Genomic DNA, 25,066 nt, shown 5'->3' on the forward strand with positions numbered 1-25,066 from the left:
CCTGTGACTTACAAGAAATGTAATGCACATCAGACTTGGGACCGAGGCACGTTCCTGCAGCCCCGCGTGCTTGCCCGTTTGGCAAGCCGTTCATTTTTTTCGGCCATAGCAATAGGTAAGCACAAAGCAATTGATCGATGGTTAAATATTCAATCAGCCAAATTTACCATCCAGAGAGAAATTAATTGCTCTGTGCTTGCTAGTTGCAAATACCAGAAAAATGAACTAACCCAAAGATGATAAATGTGGCAGTGCTGCGTTGACTTCTAATTCTGCACCTGCTCCTATTAACAACTTACCTCTCTCCATAGGTCTACATGAGGCAAGAGGACCGTAACTCCTCCCCACACCCACGTGTTTGGCATTTAATTAAAAATTATATTTTAAAAATTGGGGTGGGAAAGGTGACATAAAGAATCACGGTCAGAAATTTCATCTTGAGAAGGCAAAAATAACCCCCTTGAAATCAGCTGGCAGTGAAGGAGGGAAAGGAGCCAATTTGGAACTTTCATTAAAAATATGTCAAAACCATGATTTGCCATCATGTAGACCTGAACTTCATGTGGACTTGCAGAAAGCCATTCATCTGGGGTGGTATCAGTTTGTAACTGACTGGTAATTAAGGGCATACATTTTACTGCTTTTGCCATCTGGATGACGCAAATAAATTCATGTCGCCTGAGAAGGGTGGAAAGGGGGGCGAGGGGAATGTTTGCAAACCATGAAAGATGTTTTTCTGTCTGCAAGCCTGCATTGAAAGCACTGTACCTAACCACCACCTGCATCCCCGCCTACCCCTACCACACACGCACACAAAAGAAAGAAAGAAAAAAAGAGATGCTTGCACATTTACCTCTGCAGAGAGAACTCCCCATCACTAAGTCTGCATGGTGCTGAAGTTGTCTTTCACTCCTGCTCATCACACGGGGGCTCGCGACCACAGCTACATTTGAGACAATCAGAAACGAGATGCACCAAACCACACACGAGGTTTGTAAACACGCCTAAGGACCACCAGGTCACGCTAGAGTCCAGGGCGCACACTGGCAGGCACACGAGAAAAAACTTTGGTGGAAAGAAACCACCCCACGTTGCTGTTTAGAATCACTGACACCAGGGGTTATGTGAGCACTGAGTCAGCAAAATCGCAAGGCACGAGCAAAGTGACCTGAGCACCCTCTCACTCTTGTAAGCCAGAAAGGGCTTCTTTTAAACGAGTGACCTTGCCACTCTTGAACATAAAAAGGAAGAAGAAAAGGGGGCCAAAGCACAAGCTAAAAGAGAAAAGTCCCAAGAAGACAAGCCTACCTTCAAAAAAGAGGTAAATATTATTGACAAATGACCTAATCATGAAGCAACCGAGAGCAGTGTTGCATGACATTTCATGTCTGCTGATCTCAAAACTATAACCTGTGATCCAGTGTTTTTCAAGCTATGGCTTGACTTCATGATTCATTGAATGGTAACATCAACTTCGAACATCTCAAAAGTAATTGAATGTGTCAATGGGCGTTTTAAAAAAATGAAATCAAATAGAAGATATCAGAGGGCATTCTAAGCAGTATTACATCATGATTTAAATTGTCCTTCCTGCGAGTCATAGAAAGCTTGAAAAACACTGCTCTGATCAGTTTTTCCCACTTTCTCCACCTCTATGTGTATTGTTTTCTCCTTGAACCATCCTGCTTTCATTTCAATTATGGAATATTTCCAACTGGCTTCGATTAATGATTTAACTTTCCAAAGGAAAAACACCCCCCCCCCCAAGTCTCAGTTAACACATTTGATGCACTGAAGGTGGTATTTGGTTTTCAAAAGAAAAGTCTGGCAAAATGTTCTGCATTGCATTTCTGAGGCACACACAGGAGCTGGTGCCAGGGTGTTTGACTGTAGGTAAGTAAACGAGTCAGTGGAGCAGAGGCTGCCGCACAGAGGATGTCATTCCCCCCGACAGAATCAAAACGCCACATCAGAAAGCCTGACCTCGTCTTAACCATTGTGTTTATGTTAGCCCCAAGTAATCCTAAAAATTGTGACAGCATCTAGTAAGTTCAAAGTACTTAAACGTGGTAGAAGGAAATTATCGAGGGGAGGAAGATTTGAATTTCTTTGCCCATGGAACTGAGCTGTCACTCTAGAGGGCCAGCTCCAATGGACTCTTGCTGTACCTCTCTGCCCATTATGGCATCTATCAAGAAACAGAAAAATCCATATTTAGAAAATTACATGAGAGGTGGTTATTTGCTTAAATTCTTTTCTTCATAAGACTCACAGAAAATATAAGAACCCCTAGATCATGTTCTATTTATTTGGGTTAAGATGTGTGTACCTTCCTGTTTCTCATAGAACTTGTGGTGGCTTGGGAGTAAAAACTGAATGCATGAACCCGCCCATCTAAAGGAAGGTGGAAGCAGAAATGCTAAGAACTAGGAAGCTGAATTTGGCTCCAATGAGGCAGCTAAGGAAATGGTTGAATATGGTGGGAAGCGCTGTTCTCATTTTCTGGCAGAACGACACCTACAGATTCATCTAAAAACAAAAAAAGTGAAAGTTACTTGAAACTTAAAACAGAAATGGGCCACGTGGGCTCCTCTGTCGAGCTGGTGTTTTGTGGGGAATATCTTCACAGAAGGAAGAGGGCATAAAGTCAGAATTCAGCGATTAAGTCTGTGTGGGGGAGGAGAAGCTAAAGAGCACTGTGTGGATTCTGTATTTAAAATGTAATTCGCTTTACTAAGATGTGATTTGTTTTTAATCACCAGAACATTCTATGTCTGTATGTTGTGCCTGTGAGCAAGAAAGGATTCATGAGTGGCCACCCAAATCATCCCTCTGCCTCTGTCCAGAGAAAACCCCAGTCCAATAATGTCAGCGGTGTAACCATCTCAGACCTGCCCCTTTCTCAGTTTGTCCTACACCCCATTCTAGAGTCCCAAAACTTTTGGCCTCTTTTTTTACACAAGGCCAGATTAGCCACTCAACCCAGGCTCAAAAAAAAAAAAAAAAAAAATCTGGCATTCCTGCTTTAACAATGCACACGTAAATCACTGGTTGAATGACTAGTTGCGTGGTTACTTTATGTAAACAACTTTGAATTCTATTTTACATGATTTAGCCATTTCAAACACCCTCCTCCCTTTTTTTTCTTTTTGTTAAAAAAAAAATAAAATAAAATAAAAAAATGTCCTTTCAAGGAGAGCTATGTGGGTAAACACAAATATCACATGAGACTTCTTAGAGAAAACATTTCCAGAAGTCACTCCAGTACCTTAGAAAAAACTGTCTTTCTACCCCTGCAGCCCTGCAGTTTTAGCTGTTTGTAGTGACGGATTACAGAACATCACCAGCCTTGAAACGTTAACTTAGCCTTCTTTTTATCCTCTCCAACTATAAAATACCTCTTTTTAGTTCTTCACCCCGGAGCTCTTTTCTTTTTTTTTTCTTTTTTTTTTTTTTGTTCTTTTCCTGGCCTCTAACAGAAAACCAGTTTACAGCAGAGTTGTTCATATGATACTGAAATCGATATTCCTGTCATACACCAAAGTTCCCCAAACATAGGTGTGCATACAAATCCCTGGAATCTTATGAAATGCAGAATCTGACTCGGTAGGTCTGGGATGGAGTCCAAGCTTACTGGTAAGGTCTGTGTGTATGTTGTTCACAAACCAAACCCTCAGTAGCAAAGACATCCATGTGACAGACATTGGACCCAAAACAGGAATTGAGGCTTCTGAGTCTAACAAAAATGTGCTGGACCTGATTTGAAATACTATAACTTGGATGAATTCTTGTCAGTCTTCTGAAATCAAATAATGCAAAGCACCATTCTACAGAGGCTGACAGCTCAGTCTTCTTGCCTTGATCACTTGACCTTTTGAGTGTCTCTCTGGCACAAGGGCATGTCAGTTGAATTCTCACCTCCACCCGCCTACACCTGTGTGTTATCCCTTTGGATACCCCACATTTTTGGTCAGCAAATCAGGTAATGCATTTGGGGAGAATGGAATTATCTCTTGACTCCAAAATAAGAGAAATGAGTTAAAGGGCATTTTGCCTTGCACAGTGCTCCACAAACCATGAGATTTGACTCACAGTGTGTTTCGTGGGTCCCCTGAAATGGGACACCCTTTAGCTCCCAAATTTGTATCCCCAGATACTTCTTAACCAGGATACAAACTTCAGTCCCTGGTATCTAGGGCAATATCCAGCAATGGTAGCTCAAGATGAGAATAGGCATTGCCTATTCCTGCCTGTCAATGACATTGATTTCTTATTGGGTGAGAACAGCCACCAGAGAGCTGCAGTCAAGCTGCAGGACAGGTCAGAGCTTCCCTCTCTTCTCTGTAGCCTCTCACAACAAATCAGGAGCCAAGAGGGAAATGAGAGGGTGAAGGATCAGGAAGGAATCCTCTGATCCAACCTCTCTTATGTATATGGAGCCAAGATCCCAGAGAAAATTAGGTGACTTAATTTTAGCTAGTCTGTTGATAGCACTGGAACAAAACTCATTTCCTGACTTCCAGACAGAGCTCTCAGAGAGAGTGGCAGAACAACAGCCTTCTTTTTCAGCATGTCCAAGGGATAGCCTAGGTATATCCCCCTTGGAGAAAGATTTAAGTCTTAACTAATTAGGGCAACATGGCAGTGAATAGTCTATCTGTGGTAATTTAATCACATAACATCCAAAGAAGGCAGTCAGGCAAAGGACTACGCAAGGCTCATCAGTAAACAGAAAAAAAAAAAAAAAAAAAAGTGCTATGCTTAGTAAAACATGTACTTTAGAAATAAGTGTTCAGAGAGTATCTGAGAAATAGCTGGAAAGAGGTGGGTGATCAGGAGGCCATTCTGGACAGCACCTGAAGGCCTAAGTTCTTATGCCTATCCTTCCTCTGTTGCTTGCTCTAGAACGTTAGTGTTTTGTCATTGGTTGTCTTGAAAACAGCAATAATGAACCTCCCCTGTTTTCACACTCATCCTTTAAGAATGGATGAGCTGATACAAGTAATCTAAGCTCTCAGCAAGCTATGTAAATTCATTTTACTTTGAAGTAATGTGTCTCATTTACCGTGAGGAACTTATAACACAAAACTTACAAAAAATTAAAGTGAACACCTGCTGCCCATGTAACACCTTCCGCTGTCTCTCCAACAATCACAAAACCACTTCTGGAGACTAAACTATTACCTGCAATGGAAGTCAAGGTAAACCCTGAAGTTTTTCCTATTCCATTTGAACTGTGGTAGTTTAGATGACTACAGACATGGCCCATGGGTCTCTGAGCCATCCCACTAAAGGTAGGGTAATTTGTCTTCTATCCTCGGGACCCTACTTACTCATTTTATTACAAGGGTGAGCTTCCTCGGCAATCTGCCAACATTGGCTTGGCAGATCTGGCTGACTTGGTAGGTTTCTTCTTTTTTCTTCTTCAACACGTTTGTGTCTTTTTCAAAGGCACACTCTTCGTCCAAGAAAAAACCAGTTCAGCCAACCTAGACGTTCTCCCATCAATGCCACACTAATGATCACCCTTTTCAATGAGAACTACGAACAACTACTCTTACACAGCATTCCCAGAACATAATTGTTTCCAAACAGCAACACCTCCACTGCTCCTGAAAACAAAACCCTAGTGAAATCAGGGATGATCTTGACTTCCTTAAATTGTGGTCAAGGTCTTTGCGCAGAGGCTGGAGGACCATAGCTCACACTCTAAGAATTTCCTCTGACCCTAGCTGTACCACATCATTCTCCAGTGGTTTGTTTTACTTCTGAGTTTTCTGGCTTCCTAGTAATTCTGGGTCTTATTTGGTGATACCCACCCAAACTAATACGGTTTTTATCACTGTGTTTCTTCCTGATATGTACTGTTGGTTAGATCAAAGATGAGAAGATTAAAAAGGACAAAGAGCCCAAAGAAGTGAAGAGTTTCTTGGATGGAAAGAAGGGATTTACAGAAGTGAAGTCACAGAATGGAGAATTCATGACCCACAAACTGAAACACACCGAGAATACTTTCAGGTAAGAAACAGAGACTACTTAACAATGACTGTGTTCACATGTGAAGAAAAAATAGTAGTCTCCCTATCCTGTGCCTCCAGACAGAAACGTGCTAAACAGACAACATATTTCTGTTGTGAAGTCATTGGCCATTGTCTTAGAGATACTCAGTCAGCAGGTCAGGCTATCAATCACTAACAGAAGACCAGTAGCCATTGCTCAGACAAGGTTTAATCTGCTTTTCCCATTATTTAGCAGGACAGATCATGCTTAGTATCCATGTTTCTGTTCCCTCACTTAATATGCTGTATAAGCTCAGCTTATTAGAAAACATTATGACTGGGGTTAATGTCATTGGTTCTTTCTATGGCCCAGCCAGTTTCTTAAGAGACCCTTGTCAGTACCATTTTCAAGAATGCTTTTTTTAAAAAAAGATTTTAAATAAATGTTGCTTAAAACTGAGGTTGTCCTTTGGCGAAATACTTGGGAAATGTTAGGTTAAACTAAATTAATCAGATCTCTTTACCGCAGGACTCTGAGCACGTTTGATGTTCATTTGTATTGGGAATCTCAAAGAGGGAGGCATAGGGCACAGGACTCACGTTCCATTTAATACCCTTTGGAAAACCCTCTTGCATAACTTCACTTTACCCTTCTTTCCCCCTCCCCCCCCATCATGTTGAATACCTGGACAATTGGTTTTAGGACAGACAGACAGGTATGTGCAGGTAAATCCTTACTTCTAGATACATCGAATACTGAGAGCTCCCTGCCAGTTTTGTAGATGGACTTATGTTATAGAAATCTGCCATGGACACCTTGGCTACATGATTCTCTGTGCCCCATTCCTACACCTACACCCCCTCCAACCGCTTGTGCCGAATTCCTACCTCTATTAATGTCACTGGCTTCTGTTCCCAATGTTCTAGAAGAGTCTTGGGTCCCTGAAACATGGATTCCCCTGGGATTGTTCTTTGGCAGCAGTCTTACCTGTAGACCCTGTTTTTCTGAACAATTCAAATAAGAAAGTCCCCAAGCAAGTATTGTGTAGAAGCTGGACATATTCCTTACACCAAGGCCTTTGTAGCATTCAGAAGCGAGCAGAGCTGGTAGGGCTTTGCCCCTCTGAGCAGGCTAAAATGGGGGAATATAACTGCCCCCAAATAACTTTTCTACATACAAATTTGAGCAGAAAGGTAGTCACTTTATCCAAGGGAGAGCCTACAGAAGAATATGTGTGCATAAACAGCCTAAGTAAACTGTGTAGGACTAGGATGTGTAGAACCTATAGATGTTACTTGAGATTGGCAAGAAAGTAGATTTCAGTAGAAAATTAGGAGTTTATAAAATTAGGAGTTTATTTAAAATTCATAGAAAATCTAGAATCAAGTTGATTCAGGCGAGTAAGCTGAGTCCAAAGCTTGCTGAAGCGTCAGTAGTTGAATATTTCAAAGCCCTATAGAAGAGTGTCAGGTTCGTGCAAAGTATCCCATGAATATTGTCTAACAATATTACTGTCTTATTATTTGATAGTTTAAAATCTGCTTTGTGGGCATGAGTATATTTTTTTAAAGAAAAGTAATGTTTTTTTAAAAATCTGTCAGCAGAGAGAAGCTTGGTTAACAATTAGCAAACTTGTCAACCAGCTTTAGTCAGAGCTTAAATTAATAATTAACACGCCCATTGTGTGGAAATCCAGAGAGCTAGGAATTCAAAGAGAATAGGTGTAGTGTTGAGAATTCTTAAATGGGACTCTGGTCTTAAGTGTTCCATCTTTGGGCAGAAAACAATGACAGAAACAAGGTGCTACCGTATCATGCTTTTTTGTTCAGCTGCCAACATGGGTTCGTTTTAGTTTCAGTTCAAAGTTGATGCCAGTGGAAGCTTAGATGTCAGGTTTTGCTGTATCTACTTATGAAGTGAGGAGCTTTCTAAGGAAGGAAGTAGGAGCCTCTATTTAGATTAGCCGAGTGCCCACTAGCCTAACTGAAAACAAGCTATGTTCATGGGGAAAGGTTTGATGTACATCTAGACCTACACCTAAAGGAACCGTGGAGAGGGCGCCTGGGTGACTCAGTCGGTTAAGCGTCGGACTTCAGCTCAGATCATGATCTCGCTGTTTGTGAATTCGAGCCCATGTCGGGCTCTGTGCTGACAGCTCAGAGCCTGGAGCCTACTTTGGATTCTGTGTCTCCCTCTCTCTGCCCTTCCCTGCTTGTGCTCTGTCTCTCTCTCTCTCTCTCTCAAAAATAAATAAACATTAAAAAAAAATTTTTTTTTATATATCTATAAAGGAACCAAGGAGAGAGGAGAGAACTTCTGGCAGAAATTTCCATGTTAGTGGCACCCTAGTGCTGAGGGCATGCTGGTACATCCAAGTAGAGGTGATATGGACAAAACTCTTGCTCCTGGTTCGAACATAGTTCATGTTTGATTTAATTACTGCCCCCTTTGATGTTCCTGTTTTCTTGACTAGATTGTTTTCTCTGAAACATGACATTAACAAAAAAATCTCAACTCAATGAGCAATGTATAGAAATAGATTACACCAAGGTTTTATAGAAAGTTCGAAATGAGCATTTGTTTTGTTTTCTATTTTTAACATGGTAACTAAAGTTTTGTCTAATTATAGGAAAAAAGATCCTCGTTACGAAACATTCAGAAAATAGGGGCACCCAAGTGGCTCAGTCGGTTGAGCATCCGACTTCGGCTCAGGTCATGATCTCACAGTTCGTGAGTTCAAGCCCCGTGTCAGCCTCTGTGCTAACAGCTCAGAGCCTGGAGCCTGCTTCAGATTCTATGTCTCCCTCTCTCTCTGCCCCACCCCCACTCATGCTCTGTCTCTCTCTCTGTCTTAAAAATAAATAAAACATTAAAAAAAAACTTAGAAACATTCAGAAAATAGAAGTACAAAAATAAGCACCAACCACCAGTAACATTTTTTCCAGATATTTTCTATGTCTATATAGTCAAAATAGACAAATATGTATAGTGTGCATATATAACTCTATGTTTTTCCATTGATTCTTGCAATATACATAACAGTTTATCGTAGTTACCTTTTCTGTACCAATGAATATGAGCTTACAATTAATAATGTTAGAGTATTTCACCAGACCAACGTGTCATGATTTATGGAACCAGTCCCTAATGATAGGCATTTTGATTGTCCAAAATGAAGACTGAGCGACACCTAGTGGAATCTGGAGAAGTTTTTAGAGGCTTGTGTTCTGCAGGTCCCAACTCCTGTGCACTAACTAACATGATGAACGCAGAGAGCAAACTCATTTCTGAAGATGGAAAGACCTGGAATTAACTCAGGGGGGAGATTTTCTCTCTAAGTCGCAGACCTAGGAACTTATAAGACCCTGAAAGAGCAACATCAGGTTTTAAGGGACTCTCTAACCTTTGTTTGAGTTCAAAATAAAAGAGTACATCTCTAACTCTCAAGAACCTAGAACAGTATTTTAAAACTTTTTAACCTAAACTCTTAGTCAGAAATAAATTTGACATCATGACCCAATACAAAGCTATGTATATTCTTAAAACCGAAACGAGCATGTCAGGAAATGGTGCTTTCCCTTGCTCTATGCAATACACTTTGATGTTTTTGGTTTTGTTGTGTATTAATTTTAATGCTGATTATAATCTACAATATTGATTTTCCATCCTGCCGCTTGCAAAGGTTGGAAAGGACAGAGTATACTCAGAACTACCTCAGGGTTCAAAAAACAGGAGTTATACACATAAGATCAGTATTGGCGATTATGTAGTCTTGAACTCATTTTCTGCTTTATTCTTTTTCTTGCTCCATAGCTAGAAACACCGAGCCCTTCTCTACATGGAATAAATTATATCAGACGGTGGTAATTCATCTGTTCCTTAGACAAAGTGTTAGGGATGGGCTCCCTGTGTTCGGAGCTAGTTAAGCATGACCTCACTGCCTGTTAATGACTTAAGTAGCTGGCAAGCTACGTCCTTGTCTCTTATGTAAGGATTCTCTGTGACTAGGCACACTTTTGAGCACAGCACTAAATTCTCCTAAATAAAGTGCTCGGAGGATCCAGCTTACGTGAGTTTTGCATGAAACATGGTTCTCTGATGCAGTTCTTCTGTCACAACCAACATGTTTTGTAGACAGTTATCAATGGCATAACTCTATTAGATAGCAAATTTATCAAAGGATCTCAGAGTCAGTAGGGGCTAATGATCTCTCTCCTTTTTATATGATTTGTGGGAAAACACTAGGAATACCAGTCCTGACGTGCATTTTATTGTTTTTAATGTTTATTTTTGAGAAAGAGGTAGGAGTGGGGGAGGGGCAGAGAGAGAGAGAGGGAGAGAGAGAATCCCAAGCAGGTTCCTCCCTGACAGCAGAGAGCCCAATGCAGAGCTCGAACTCAAGACCCGTGAGATCATGACCTGAGCTGAAGTCAGAGGCTTAACCAACTGAGCCACCCAGGCGCCCCCTGTAGTACAATTTTAACATAAGGACACTTGGGATAGTGTTCTGTCTCTGGTCTTTTTTTAATGTTTGTTTGTTTATTTATTTATTTATTTATTTAGAGAGAGAGAGAGGGAGGGAGAGAGTGCAAGTGGGGGAGGGACAGAGAGAGAGGGGGACAGAGGATCAGAAGCAGGCTCTGAGCTGACAGCAGAGAATCCAATGTGGGGTTCGAACCCACAAACCATAAGTTCATGACCTGAGCCTAAATCAGATGCTTAACCGACCGAGCCACCCAGGTGTCCCGTCAGTAGTCTTAACATGTTCCCAGTTCTACAATGAAATCTCTGTGGTTCTCCTTAATCCTAAAAGAAAACTTCAACTGACGTTCAATTTTATTTCTAACTCACAAAAAACGTACCCATTTTCTTGTTGTTTTATATGCTGTGCCATCTGATGAAGCATTGCTTCCACTCGAGCATGGAAGGTAGTTAGGCCTAGACTGCAGAAATTCTAGAGACTTAAATCCCTCACAGACCCTCTGGTCTTCAGGGTAGGAGGTGAAAGGTAGAGGCCAGCACATTGAATTCAGTTGATTTTTTATTTTCTAACAAACCCTATTTAACACCTGATATAATTATAGTACAGTGGAAAAAAGAGTATACTTGGGAGAGAAACACTAGAATCTGGTCATGGCCCTACCACTTGCTACCGAAAACTGGGCAGACTGTTTTTCTGCCCTCACGTATCATTTCCTTACTTGTAAAGTGGGGGTATTAACCTAACCTGCCAACTGCCTGGTTACTGTGGCTATTAAATGAGATAATAAATATGAAAAGGGTCTACACAGCATAAGTAACAACCCTAACGACACGATATCAGAACTAATTTAGTAATGTTAAGTCCTGATTAGGAATAGTCATGGCATGTTAGACCACACAAACTGACGCCGTAGGTAATGCAGTTGTTCAGAGCTTTCTTGGGGGCACCTGTGTCGGAATAGACCTACAAGCCTGTGGTTAGCTCTCAGTCGAGAGGCAAAGGGGAATTCCATCTGCCAGAGATCAGCTGCTAGAGTTGAGTTCAAGACAGAGATGATAAAGCAGCTTTATTTCAGTGCCTCCCCTAGTTCCAGCCGTCTTTTCTTGTCTCCAGGCTAGATCCAGGATTCCAGACAGACCCAAATTAACCAGTTACTTATGGCAGAGGACTACTAGGGTCACACCTAGACTTTTAGAACTCAATCTAATAGCAATGTTTTGTGTTACATACCTCCCTTCCTAGTAACAACTAATTTTTATGATGATACATAAATCAACATTGATTTAATAGTTAATGTCATGGGATTCAAAGAATAGCCCACTGAGGTAAAGAGAACAAATGATATTTGCCCATTTTTTCCATGTTGTATCACGCATCATTAAAAAAATTATTTTTTAACTGTGGTAAAACACGTAACATAAAATTTACGATCTTAACCATTTTTTAAATGTTTTTGTTTATTTTGAGAGATTGGGAGAGAGAGAGAGAGTGTGCAAGTAGGGGCGGGGCAGAGAGGAAGAGAGAGAAAATCCCAAGCAGGCAGGCCCGCACATCAGCACAGAGCCCGATGCCCAGCTTGAACTTACAAACTGTGACATCATGACCTGAGCAGAAATCAAGAGTCGATTAACTGACTGAGCCACCCAGGCGCCCCACCATCTTAACCAGTCAGTAGTGTTAAGCACACTCACAGTGTTGTGAAACATCTCCAGAACTTTCTCATCTTGCAGACCTGAAACTCTATACCCACAAATAACTCCCCACCTCCCCTCCCCACAGCCACTGATAAGCACCAATCTACTTTCTGGTTCCCTGAATTGACAACTTTAGATAACTCATAAGTGGAATTATGTAACATTTGTCTTTTGGGGACTGGTTTATTTCGTGTAGTATAATATCCTTAAGGTTCATCCATGTTGTAGCATAGGACAGGATTCCCTTACTTTTTAAGGCTGAATAATAGTACACTGTATGTATGCACCACTTTCTGTTTATTTTTTCATTTGTTGGTGGACATGTGGGTTGCTCCCCCTCTTGGCTGTTGTGAATAATACTGCTATGAACAAGGGTATGTGAGATCTTTTCAAGATCTTTTGGGTATATACTCAATGGGATTGTTGGACTATATGGTAGTTTTACTGTTAAGTTTTTAAGGAACCTCCCTACTGTTTTCCGTAGCGGTTGCGTTGTTTTGCCCATTTTCCATTTGCCATTTTCCCACCATCGGCGTCTGTTTGCCCCTTTGTACAACAGGACACCAAGGGTAAGTGGTAGAAAGGGATCAGATTCAGACCTTGAGACTTCAGGCGGACCCCAACCTACCCTTGGGGCGGGTGTGAACATCCACTGTCCAACGACTACCAACTACCGGCAGTGGAGATTTCTTTTGGTCTGGGGTGCAAAGCCTGCAGACGACATCCCTGCCGGGAGGCTGCCCAACTGACATTTATCAAACTCCTTTGCGTTTCCGGACAGCCGCCCGGGAGCAGGAGCAAAGGTGAGCGAGGCCAAGGAGGCCGAAGGCACTTCGCAGGTGGAAGCCGGCAAGCGCCTGGAGGAGCTTCGCCGCCGCCGCGGGGAAACTGAGAGCGAGGAGTTCGAGAAGCTCAAACAGAAACAGCAGGAGGCAGCCCTGGAGCTGGAGGAGCTGAAGAAAAAGCGGGAAGAGCGAAGAAAGGTCCTAGAGGAGGAAGAGCAGAGGCGGAAGCAGGAGGAAGCAGAGAGAAAAGTCCGAGAGGAGGTAAGGAGGGCGCAGCTTACCCAAGCCCGCAGTCCTCGTCTGGAGACCCTTGTAGCCCGGGGAATAATGTTTTCGCTGGTGCAGTGCTGCTGCATGGACTCTTACAAATACATTTTAAGAATAATAAACTCACCGTGCATTAGGCACAGTTCTAAACCCTTTACACATAGTAGTCTTTATCCAATTGTAAGAACTTTCTGACGTGAGTAGTCTTATTACCCCATTTTTCAGACGAGGAAAACGAGGCACAGAGTGGTTTTGTCATTTTCCCATGGTCCCATTTACCTTAACCCATTCCCCTCTACTGTCTCTCAATAAAGAACAGCAAGCAGAGGAGGATGAAAAGGTCTGCAGATTCGTTATAAGATCTGAGAGTCACATGATAGTTGTTTTCTGATATTGGCAGGGTTTTTATAGAGAAGATTTTTTTAAGTAGCTTTGCTTTTTTTTTTTTTAATGGAAGAATAAGGAGACGAAGTGGTCAGAAGCAGGGACAGTATCTGCTTTGTTCATTACTGTAAACCCAGGACCCAACACAGTGCCAGGCATAGAGCAGGAGCCTGGTAATTACGAACAGATGAATATGTTCCGTCTCTTAAGACAGAACTGAAAACAACAGATAAAGTTACAGAAGGCAAATTTTGAAAACTGAAAAAGTGCTTAACCAACTACAGCTTTACAAGGTGCATTCTTTCCTTTCATCCCGAGGTACATCATTATTCCCGTTTTATGGATAAACAAAAGGGAATCAAATTATTTGAGTGACTTGTGTGTTACTTGACTAATAAATGGTAGAATCAGGATTGAGACCTCGATTTTCCAAATGAGCTTAGAGCTTTGCCCTCTAATCTTAGAAGATAGCGACCTTCTGTCGATCCAACTATGCACAAAGACAGCAGATGGCTTTCTGACATGGATCCTTTGCAAAAATTCCCTAACCTGTGTGGAAAGTCTGGATAAATTATTCCAAGGTCTCTTTCAACTCCAGCTCTCAATGGGTCAGTTGCCTTTGGTTGGGAAGTAATTGGGATGATAGCTCTTTAGAATCAAGCATACCTGGGCTTGTATTTTCTGCCACTTGCAAGCTGGGACCTTGGCAGAGTTCCTGGACTGTGCTAAAACTTTTTTGCCTTATCTGGGAAATAATGTCCAGTTACAGGATTGATGCCATGATCAAACAGATAATTGTGTTCGTGGTGCCTGCTAGTTATAATTATTGTTAACATTGTTATTATTTGTTACTTAGAGGAGCAGAGTGTCAATGAAGGCAGAAGGGAAACACTTACTCTTAGAATTGGTTTGGACCTAGAAGATTATTTGGTCTAACCTCCTGCCAAACAGCGTCTTAGTCAGTGGAACCACAATCACAGATTGTGTGGCCTACGAACAACAGATTTATTTCTCACAGTTCTAGAGGTTGGGGAGTTCAAGATCAAGGCGTCAACAATTCTGTGTCTTACCATTTCATAGACCATGGTCTTTCCACTGTGTCCTCATTTGGCAGAAAGGGGAAGAGAGCTCTCTGGGGCCTCTCTTAGTGCCATTCACGAAGACTTCATTCTCAGGATCCAAACACCTCCCAAAGGCCCCACCTCCTAAACCGTCACTCTGGGGGTTAGGACGTTAATGTGTGAATGGCAGTGGAGGAGGGGGGAACCTCAAACATTCAGCCCATAACACAGAGGATCCTTCTGCCACATCCTCTGACAGACGAACATCCAAACTCTGCTTGGGAACCTACGGTTTAAAAACTACGAAAGACTACACACATCTCTCAGTAAACCGTTCACAGAGGATGTGCAACTGGATTGGAGCTCTGAATGTTTTGCCTGAGAGAGGAGACAGGGGAGAGTATTGCAGACCAGGAATTAAGGCACAGAGGGGCTAGTAGGACACATAGGGTGAACACCTGTGACTGCTTTGGTGCAGTGTCTATGTATTTCAGGTTTGTCAAACCATCTACAATAATCTACTCCGTGGAGGTGGAGACAACCATAAAATTATCTCTTGTACAGTTTGAACATAATACTCTAGATTTAACATAAACTTTGCCCACCAGCTGTCTCATCCGTCTTCACAACTCCCCTCAGAAGGAGGTGGAAGGGACATATATTTATCTTATATATACAGAAACAGAAGGTCAGTGGTAAATGCCCCGACAGGATGATAATGATAAGGACCAGCTTCACACTGATCCTAGGAATTTTACATGGGCTTTCTCATTTAGCCCTTGCTAAAGCTGTCATTATCCCCATCTTACAGATGAAAAACTGAGGCAGTGAACAGATGAGGAACGCGGCCAAGGTCACACAGTTGGGAAGTGGCCGCGCCAGAGTGTCAGGCAGGTGGACTCACGGGCTCAGGCTTCATCTCTGGCGACCACCCTGGAGGAGGGGGTGGCATGCAGTCCAGAAGCCCACTCTTTCCCCTGCGGCACCAGTGCTCCTTCCCCTACAGCCCTCTTTCCTTCTGGCTGGAAGCTGATATCGATGTCCGTGTTATTTGTTCTCCTGTCTCAGGAAGAGAAGAGGAGGCTAAGGGAAGAGATTGAAAAGCGGAGGGCAGAAGCTGCTGAGAAGCGTCAGAAGATGCCAGAAGACAGCTTATCGGATGACAAGAAGCCATTCAAATGTTTCGCCCCCAAAGGTTCATCTCTCAAGGTATCTTTTTCTCCCAGAAAGATTTCTCATCACACCTCTGTCATAATGTGATGGAAACCTGACCTCAGCCCCTTACTTGGCTCTTCATCATGTGGAGCCTCTGCTTCACTGACCTTTCTGCTCCTTCTTTCAGCCTTTTCACAGCTTCCCATTGTTGGCAGCGTGAGGGAGGGAGAGAAGTGAGGTGGAGAAATTGGTGTCTGTTGTTTCTTAGATGCTTTGGTGGGTGTTAAAGTGACATTCAGCGATTATCTCTAGATTTCACTGACCTGTGCCCTCCGGAGGCCTCATTGCTGTGAGCAATTGAAAATGGAAACATTTAAAGTTCACCAAGTGGGCAACTGTATTATAAAGGCTGCTTTTCATTTTTAATTTGTCATTGTTAAAAGTAGGGCAGCTGGAAGGGGTACTGGTCAAATTTGAAAGCCGTTATCACAGGAGGAAATGAAGTGTGCCTTGGATAGGGTCCTTTGCCAGGATGAGTCTGGTCCCATCTCTGCCTTCAAGGAGCACAGCTCCCACTTGCCAGAACTGGGAGAAAAGAGAACAACCAGAAGGGAGCCCAGTCAAGGACATGGTGGGAGGGTTGACATGCAGAGCAAAGAGAACAGAAGCAAGAAAGTGCTATCTATTACTTACACTCAATCTGCCATTATTTTCAAATATATGTCTTTTGTTTTGAGAGTTAACATGTACTGAGCACCTGGCACAGTGAAGATAGTCATTTGTTGAATGAAAAAATGAATGAATGAATCTTCAGAGATTGGAACTTTTAACGCTTTCGCTTCACCTTCATTTTCCATCAACGTAGCAAGGCTACAAAGCATTGACGATGGGCAAAACCAGGAGAGACTCATAGCCAGCCTCCAGCTGGTTAAGTATGTGCATGTGTGTGTCTATAATTGTGTGTGTGAGGTCACCTCATGTGGCCCACTAAAATGTCCAAAAGCCAGTTACTTACATTTTATACCTACTACCTGTTTCACAGGAAAATCAGCATGTTTGATCCCTAAGGAACTTCACCGAGTCTTTTTGATCATCTGGGCCCCAGTCATACCCTGCCACTTCCCTAATGAACTCCGTGTACTCAAACCCTCTGTTCTCAGGATCTGCTTCAGCGGGGAATCCAAACTAAGCCACTGGGGGATTTTATTGTTTAATACTTGCTATTTATAATGTACCCGATGCATACTAGGTACTATGAGGGAGAGAAGTACAAAGCAAGGCCGCTGCCCCTGTGGCATTAACACAGTCGACTGCTCTGGGGAATCCAAGGATTACTGGGTAACTAAGTGCAGACTACCAGCACAGTGAGATCTTAGAACTGAGCAAAGTCAGTAGAGGGAAGCTTTGTGGAGTAGAGGAGCTTTATTCATGCACACTGAGATTTGGATTTCAGGGGTGCCTGGGTGGCTCAGTGGGTTAAGTGTCTGACTCTTGATTTCGGCTCAGGTCATGATCTCACCGTTTGTGAGTTTGAGCTCTGCATTGACAGCCTGGAGCCTGCTTGGGATTCTGTCTCCCTCTCTCTCTGCCCCTCCTCTGCTTGCTCTCTCTCTCTCTCTCTCTCTCAAAAATAAATAAATAAAAAGAAATTTGGATGTCATAAAATTTTCCTATGTCATAAAATATTCTTCTTTTGGATTTTAAAACCATTTAACAATATAAAACTCATTCTTAGCTTGAGTGCCATGTGAAAACCATGGCCTGCATAAGACCCATGGGCACATGGGCCGTAGTTTGCAGATCCCCACTATAGAGGAAAGAACAGAAAGGCAAAACAAAACACACACACACACACACACACACACACACACACACACACACAATCCACTCAGTTCAGGCTATCTCCATGCAATGACCAGAGTTTGTTGTGTTCCAAGTCTGGGTCCTTGTGTTCCTGCTTCATCAATAATCAAAGATCCTTCTATCTTCCTTGAAATCTCACCCAAGCTAAACTTTCCTTGAACAGTCTTGGTGACATGAAAAAAGTAGAGGAACATCTATACTTCTAATTTCTATTCTTCCTATTTGCAGGAGAAACTACAGTCCATCCTCCTTCTTCAAATATCTCCTCTCGACTAAATTCTTCAACTTACTTAATTTCTCTGGTCTTTTCCTCAACCAGACTCCTGGCTTCCCATTTCATAGTCTCCCAGGAGGCCATTCATCTGCCCCCTCCGCTGGAGAAGCATGTGTGAGCAATCAAAGTATTTATGTTAAAAAGAAACAAAACATTTTTAAATTTCTGTATAACAGAGACACGCTTTCAGGAACAGACAATCTATTGCTTTTCTCCATAGTATGTGCCTTGAAGAATTTGCTGTGGCTCTGGTTTTAGAGCTCAATTTCATATGCTACCATTGAATTCCTACCACTGTTGCTACTCTTGGCCCTGCGACTTTTGCAAGTGGTTGTAAGTTAACATTGTAGCATGCCAATGCAAGGGAAAACATTTGCTATCTGACCTCAAAATATTATCAACTCATGTATTTTGTTAAGTTCTCATGACTCCTTCTATTCCTTTGTCTGGGAAACTGAACCTGGTTTCGCACAGTTAAATTTTGTTAGCAGTGAATTATTTTTCTTACATAATCCATGCACAGAACAAATTTTAAGTAAATTAAATATAAAATTGGGTTTTTATTGTTGTTGTTTCCATATTTTGGTGGTGAAAGGGGTGTAGAGGAAGGAGAGAGCCAATTTTAGAAAATGAATAGCATGCTTTTCTCCCGAGTTTCATCAGGACAACACCGCCACCTCTCGGTCTTCAGAAGAACCAACTCCTGTCGTTAAACTACAGAAATTTGTGTAGTGTAAATCCAGTACACATTGTCACATTGTCTAGATTAACCAAGTTAAGGAATTTTCCAATAGGAATGCACCCATAAGTGCATGGTGAGCCCTGACAAAATGCGATAATGAAGTCAAGCTGTATTAAGTACCGTAGATACAAAAGGAGATGTTGGCGTCCGAGAATCTCTGTAATTTGAATTAATGGGATAGCCGAGGTCAAAAGCTCATCCCGGAGTCGGAAGGATGCTAGAAGTGCTACAAAGAGCAAGTCTCACCTCTGCTTCCCCTTACTCATGCCTCCGGCCTTCACTATGTGTTTCATTCCTCCATCCCCCCTCCTCTGTGTGTGTTCCCCAAATCTTTGTGCATGGGTTTGCTCCGCAACAAATGTCCTATCCCCTGTACCTCACGCACCCTCACTTCTATAAACTCACTGATAAAACTGTGTCAACTGTAAACTAAAAATCTCAGCTCTGAAACAAACCTACTGAATATCTTCTCCACCAACCCCAGAAACTCACTTCTCCTATGGCCCCAGCATTTTCTTCTTATCTTTACTTGGTACCTATCACTTGAATGTTCAGTATTTCATTCATATGTTCTGTTAGTCTTCCGTACTGACTGTGTTCTCCTTAAAGAAAGGGATACTGTCTCATACATTGTCGAGTGTTCAATTTTATCCAGTGGGTACTCAGTATATAATTTATTGCTTAGTTACTTAGCTGGCAGGCTGGTAGGGTTAAAAGATGGTTAGATGGATGGATGGATAGATGGATGGATGGGTGAGTGGATGGATGAATGGATGGATGAATGATGGATGGATAGAGGATGGATGGATGGGTGGACGGATGGATGGACGGACGGATGGATAATATTAAAAGTGCCAGTGCATTGCATGGTTTCAACGTATTTCACCTATTCAACTGGGAACTTTTTCTCCAGGGGTGCACTTCTAAGTTTATATTAAAATCAGGAAAATAAGATTTAAGACACTTTGCATCCCACAAACTCAGGGCTACTGATAGCACTTTTTTTGCAACAAGTTTTATTTTTAATGAGTTTGCTTTTATCATTATAAGAAATCATTAGAAATGATGAGACTCCCCCCCCCCCAACTAACCTCTATAAAAATGTTACTCAACTGATATTAGAAGTGAAGCATGTTTTCCAAAAGCCTAAGGGTGTTTATTAATAGTCCATAAGTCCCAGGACAGTCCAGGCCAGAAAGAGCCACTAACATCTCAGAAGACTCTAAGGCACACCAGTGCCTTAGACTCTAAACCACACCAGTCTAGGGTAACTGAAGTCTAGCAGATTCCTTGGCTGTCCTGCACAGGACAGAAAATGGACTCCTTCAGCACATGTGTGCTTTGGCATAGGCAGTCATATACAAAGGTTTTACCATGTGCTGACTTTGATAGGTGGTAAATGACAGAGGATATTGCTACCCTGGAGTTGGGTATCATAAGGAGTCAACAGATAATTGCTGACTTACATAGAACATCTGATTTGATGATATAGTTTCAGTAAACCAAAATGTTTGACTTAGTGGCTTTAGTTTTAGCAAAAAGGAATTTCCTAGCTTTAAAGAAAAAAAGGAATTTGTTAAAGACCACCAAACTTACCATTTCATCAGTTTTTCCAGGCTTATTTCCATAATTCCCACTTGGGCTAACAGGGTTTCATGAGAGGCCTCAGCCCTGAGGAGCCGTGCCCCAGTCTCAATCCAGCCCCTTCCCCATCTTCTATATTCAAGACAAATTAGGCTCAGCAGTAGGCTGGACAGCTGTCAAGTTAAGAAACCAGGCTAAGCAGTAAGTGAATAGTTTGGAGTTCCTAGTTACCTTTCTTATTTGATCCTATTACACACGTAATATGTGTTAAAACATGGTGGGAGAATTTTGCTCATCAAATAACATGGTATATCTGTACTTATAAATACATCCTAAAGGGTAACAGCAAGTGCTTTTGAAAGAAAAAAAAAAGTTTTTGTCCTGAAACGTAATTACTTTGCCACTAATTTACATTGTTTCAGAGGCTTTGTTATTCCATTTCTGTCTGGTCTTTAATTTACCTCCAGAACTTTGTATTTCTCCACACTTTCTCTATCACCTGCCCAGTCCTATGTTTGTCCCCTCCAAATCTCACCTCAAATACCTCCTAAGTACTTTACCATGGAGCAGAGTTGCTGGGCACAGAATCCTATTACCCCTGCACACTCTCTGAAGCTTTTACTCGCCCAGTGGCATGGGCCGAGAAACATCGTTTATAAGCTGCAGATATTAACTAGGGTTTGTTTGTTTGTTTGTTTTTCAATTCCTAGATAGAAGAGCGAGCAGAATTTTTGAATAAGTCTGTGCAGAAAAGGTAAATGTGATTAATTGTTCAATGAGAATCATCAGCTGTTCTATATGTAAGGAAAGATTCTCTCTCGTATTTTTATGCATGTGTGTGTGTGTTTATTCACTTAGCAGTGGTGTCAAATCGACTCACCAAGCAGCAGTTGTGTCTAAGATTGACAGCAGACTGGAGCAGTATACCAGCGCAATTGAGGTGAGAGACTGTCTCAGTGCCACGGTCATGGGCAGACAGAAATAGATTCTGCTGATAGATGACCGTAGAAGCTTAGGACGGTAATCACAGCCAATAATCACATTACTATGTTAGAATATTAGTGGTGCTCTATTGTACTTTGAACTAGCTATACAGAAGAACAGTAATAGAGATAAATCGTAAATAAATTGTTGTTTTCTACTTTCAGCCAGAGTATTCTTTAGTGAAGCTGTTACTCTTTTAATGAATGGGCTTATTGGTATTGAACTATATTACTTGTATTTTCATAAGTATATCTTCAAGATCCTTAGTTACTTACAAAATGTGTTCCCATATGTAATTTCAACAGTTACAACTTGAATTCATCTTTTTTTTTTTAATCTATCAAAACTTTTATTATCAAATAAAAGTAGTACTATAAGTTAATATAAAGGTGATAGCCAGACCAAGTTTCATCATCATCAATTTAAAAATGATTGTTTTGTGCTCTTAAGACCATAGTTTTATGCTTCTTTCTGTTTCAACTTTTTTCCACACCCCGCCCCCAAAGGGGGTTCTACAGTATTTGGAAATAAAGTATATTTCCCAGTACCAAAGCACTTGGTATAGTGCCATTGATCAAGATGTGTTTTCTCTCTTTTTGTAGTTTTAGTCAATGGTTTTACCCTTCAGATGTGTATCACAACCTATAAAGTAATTGGATCAGTTTGGTTTGATTTTTCTCCTGTCCTTTGTACTGCAGAGTGGAGATCCCTGTAAAATTGTTCACAAACAAATGATAAGAGGGAATAAGAAAGAGAGAGGTCTGGATGATTTGTCAAATGAATAATCAAGTCCTAACACTCAAGAGGTGATTTTTCACAAGATTGAATGTCCAGTAAAATATAAGACAAATTGCAGATTGTTATTTTCTGTGGCTGAATTGATCGTAGCTCTAATAGGATTAAGGAAGCCAGGACTGGGGCCTCAGAGTTTACACAGTCCCGGGAGATACTTTTATGTGCAGGCCACTGATGGTACCACCTTGCTACCATCCGTGTGTGGCCAACCACCCACACAAGCCACAAGCCACAAAGCAGGACCACCAGAGAAACTGCACGATTCTGGGCATGCCCATCACTACGGCCGGAAACGTATCTTGAATGCACACCTTTCATTTTCTTCATCTGTTTTCTCCTCCTTTCAGTATGTTCTCCACACAGAGGTCTCTCAATTGTTTAGTTTTTTAACATGCCCTGTCTTCAGCCCTTTGTGTGTGTCATTCCCTCTACGTGGAATGGCATTTGCTCCTTCTTCTCACCTAGGCACTTCCAAGCCTTGTGTCAGATCTCCATTTTAATGTCACTTCTTCAGAGCAGCCTTCTTTGCTTCCCTAAACTAAGTATTATTCCCCTAACACATGCTCTCTGGGCATGCTTTATGGCACCGCATTCCTTCTCATACCACTTTTCACAATGTGAAATAAATACTTGTGTAACTAGTTACCGTCTCTCTCCCCTATTAAAGTGTTAAGTCCACTGTAGCTTACAGCGCAGACTGTCTTGAGTAGCACAATATCCCCAGAGCCTAGCACAGTGCCCTGCTCACATAAAGCACTTAAAAAGAATCTGTTGAAGAAATGAAGTGAAATATCCCCTTCACAACTAGTGGTGTCCCAGTAAAAGGCATAGTTTCTTTTTTTTTTTTTTAAGTTTATTTCTTTCTTTTTGAGAGAGAAGAAGAGAGAGCGCAAGCAGGGGAGGGGCAGGCGGGAGGGGGAGAGAATCCCAAGCAGGCTTCACATTGTCAGCGCAGAGCCCAACTTGGGGCTCGAACCCACGAGCGATGAGATCGTGAGCTGAGCCGAAATCAAGAGTCGGATGCTTAACCGACTGAGCCACCCAGGTGCCCCAAGCATAATTTCATTTTTTAAAGATCCTCTGATGTATATATTATGGTTTATTTGAGGTATATATGTCATCAGAATGTAGTTTTACGACAGAATTATTGTAACAGAATTGACAACAGAATTTGGGGGGGAGGTGATATTTTTAAATATCACAGTGAATTTTTTCAATGTTAACGTTGAGGAAGACAAGCTCACTGTAATTTCATGAGAACAGACTTATCAGCACCAACCCTAAAAATAGTTCACACGTTTCAGGGAACAAAAACCGCAAAACCTATGAAGCCAGCAGCCTCAGATCTCCCTGTTCCTGCTGAGGGTGTACGCAATATCAAGAGCATGTGGGAGAAAGGGAATGTGTTTTCATCCCCCACTGTATCAGGCACACCAAACAAGGTAAGTATAGGATTTTGGTCTTTTAATTTTGGAAGTTGGATTTTTTTCCTTTTTCCCCTGTTTGTTTTTGTTTGTTTCTGCCTGTCTGTCTGTCTCTCTCTTTTTTTTTTAAGGAATCACACTAGTTAATAATAAAAGCAATGAAGATGATATAATTCTTTCAGAGGCAATGTGTTCATGAGGCTAGACTCTGTACTATGCTCTCTGGCCACAGTATTCTAAATGAAGAGCTTGAAAATAATCCTCAGCCCCTGGAAATAGGGAGGGGGGTGAGGTGCGGAGGAAAGAAAACCAGATAACATAGTCTTTAAAGAGCAAGTTTAAGGTTTCTTTTACTCAAAATACTAAATCTAAAGATCAATCATTGATCTGTGTCATGTGATGGTTATGTGAAGTAACACTTCATAGTCTTTTGAGGTTACTTTTAAGGGGTTTTTTCTCCAAGTAAAGTTTTTTTTCTCTCTCTCCCTCTCTCTCTGTCCTGTTGGATTATTAACTTTGTAGGAGACTGCTGGCTTGAAGGTGGGGGTTTCCAGCCGCATCAATGAATGGCTAACTAAAACCCCAGATGGAAATAAGTCACCCGCTCCCAAACCTTCGGTGAGTAGCTTTGGGTTTTTCTGAAGTTTTTTGATCTCTTAGTTTTTAGCAGCAAAAGAAAACAGGCTGTGGGCCTATTTGCCTGGGAAAGACAGTGCTCCAGTTCAATAGCAAAAAGGAGGGGCTCAGATTTACAGAGGATGGTCCACCCTAGAGGGTAAAATGGAACCATAATCACCTCTACACCCTGAGAAGAGCAGCTAAGCCCGAGCTGGAGGCAGTTCACATTTACACTCTTAACTGGTCTGTTTGTTTAGCTTCCATTCTATAAATCACAGCTAGGAATTTGGAAGTGCAAATGTCAAATTATCTTGGCCACTTCTCTGTGGAGAGCACTCCTAGACTTATTCCCCAAAGAATGTGTATGTTGGCTATTTTGAACCCATATTTTCTAATTTGCCTAATTTCTGTAACTTAACACAAAAATATAGTAATTGGGTAGTTGTTGAAATAATTGCTGTAATTTTATTGTCAACACCTCCAAAGGAAAGCCATTAGAAAGAAAAAAAAACAGTAGAACTGGAAACTATAAAAACAGGTTATGAATGTTATTTTTGGAAATCTAACATTTTCTTATTAAGAGTGGCTATCTTACTATAAAAATGTTCCTTTAAATTTTTCATTGAATGTCTGATAATTGCTTTCCATTTATCATTATAATCAAAAACCTTACTAAGCTCCCTACCAAATATTAGTGGGTTTTCTCTGTTAGATTGCTTTTATGCCTTTGTTGGTGCCCAAGGGAGCAGAGACTGCCTTGTCACAACCACTCTAAGCCAGAGGTAGAAGAAAAGCATTCTAAATCATGGTCTCTGCGCTGTTGACCATTTTATTTCATCCATTGGCTCCACGTTTAGTCTCCAAAGTCAGTAAAGTTTATCACTTTTCCAACTTAAAAAAGAAAAAATAGAAATATTTCCATATCTTTCATGGATGCAACTCCCTATAGTCAT

At 41.5% G+C, this 25,066-nt stretch overlaps 1 protein-coding gene across 10 annotated transcripts in view; it reads left to right on the forward strand.

The window, feature by feature from the left end:
• Positions 1–25,066, forward strand: part of CALD1 (caldesmon 1) — a 187,726-nt gene that overhangs the window by 153,156 nt on the left and 9,504 nt on the right. For 6 of the 10 annotated variants that reach the window (XM_019452814.2, XM_053897271.1, XM_019452813.2 and 3 more), the window contains 8 exons: positions 1,247–1,321; positions 5,876–6,018; positions 12,959–13,223; positions 15,743–15,883; positions 21,003–21,046; positions 21,151–21,232; positions 23,376–23,513; positions 24,018–24,113. In XM_019452814.2, the coding sequence (XP_019308359.2) occupies positions 1,247–1,321; positions 5,876–6,018; positions 12,959–13,223; positions 15,743–15,883; positions 21,003–21,046; positions 21,151–21,232; positions 23,376–23,513; positions 24,018–24,113 (984 nt within the window). The remainder of the gene's footprint in view (positions 1–1,246; positions 1,322–5,875; positions 6,019–12,958; positions 13,224–15,742; positions 15,884–21,002; positions 21,047–21,150; positions 21,233–23,375; positions 23,514–24,017; positions 24,114–25,066) is intronic. The other 4 variants (XM_019452819.2, XM_019452822.2, XM_019452817.2 and 1 more) reach the window with 3 other exon arrangements.

Source organism: Panthera pardus, unplaced genomic scaffold (assembly GCF_024362965.1).
Source record: "Panthera pardus isolate Hobbes unplaced genomic scaffold, ASM2436296v1 HiC_scaffold_8, whole genome shotgun sequence".
NCBI classification, from domain to species: domain Eukaryota; kingdom Metazoa; phylum Chordata; class Mammalia; order Carnivora; family Felidae; genus Panthera; species Panthera pardus.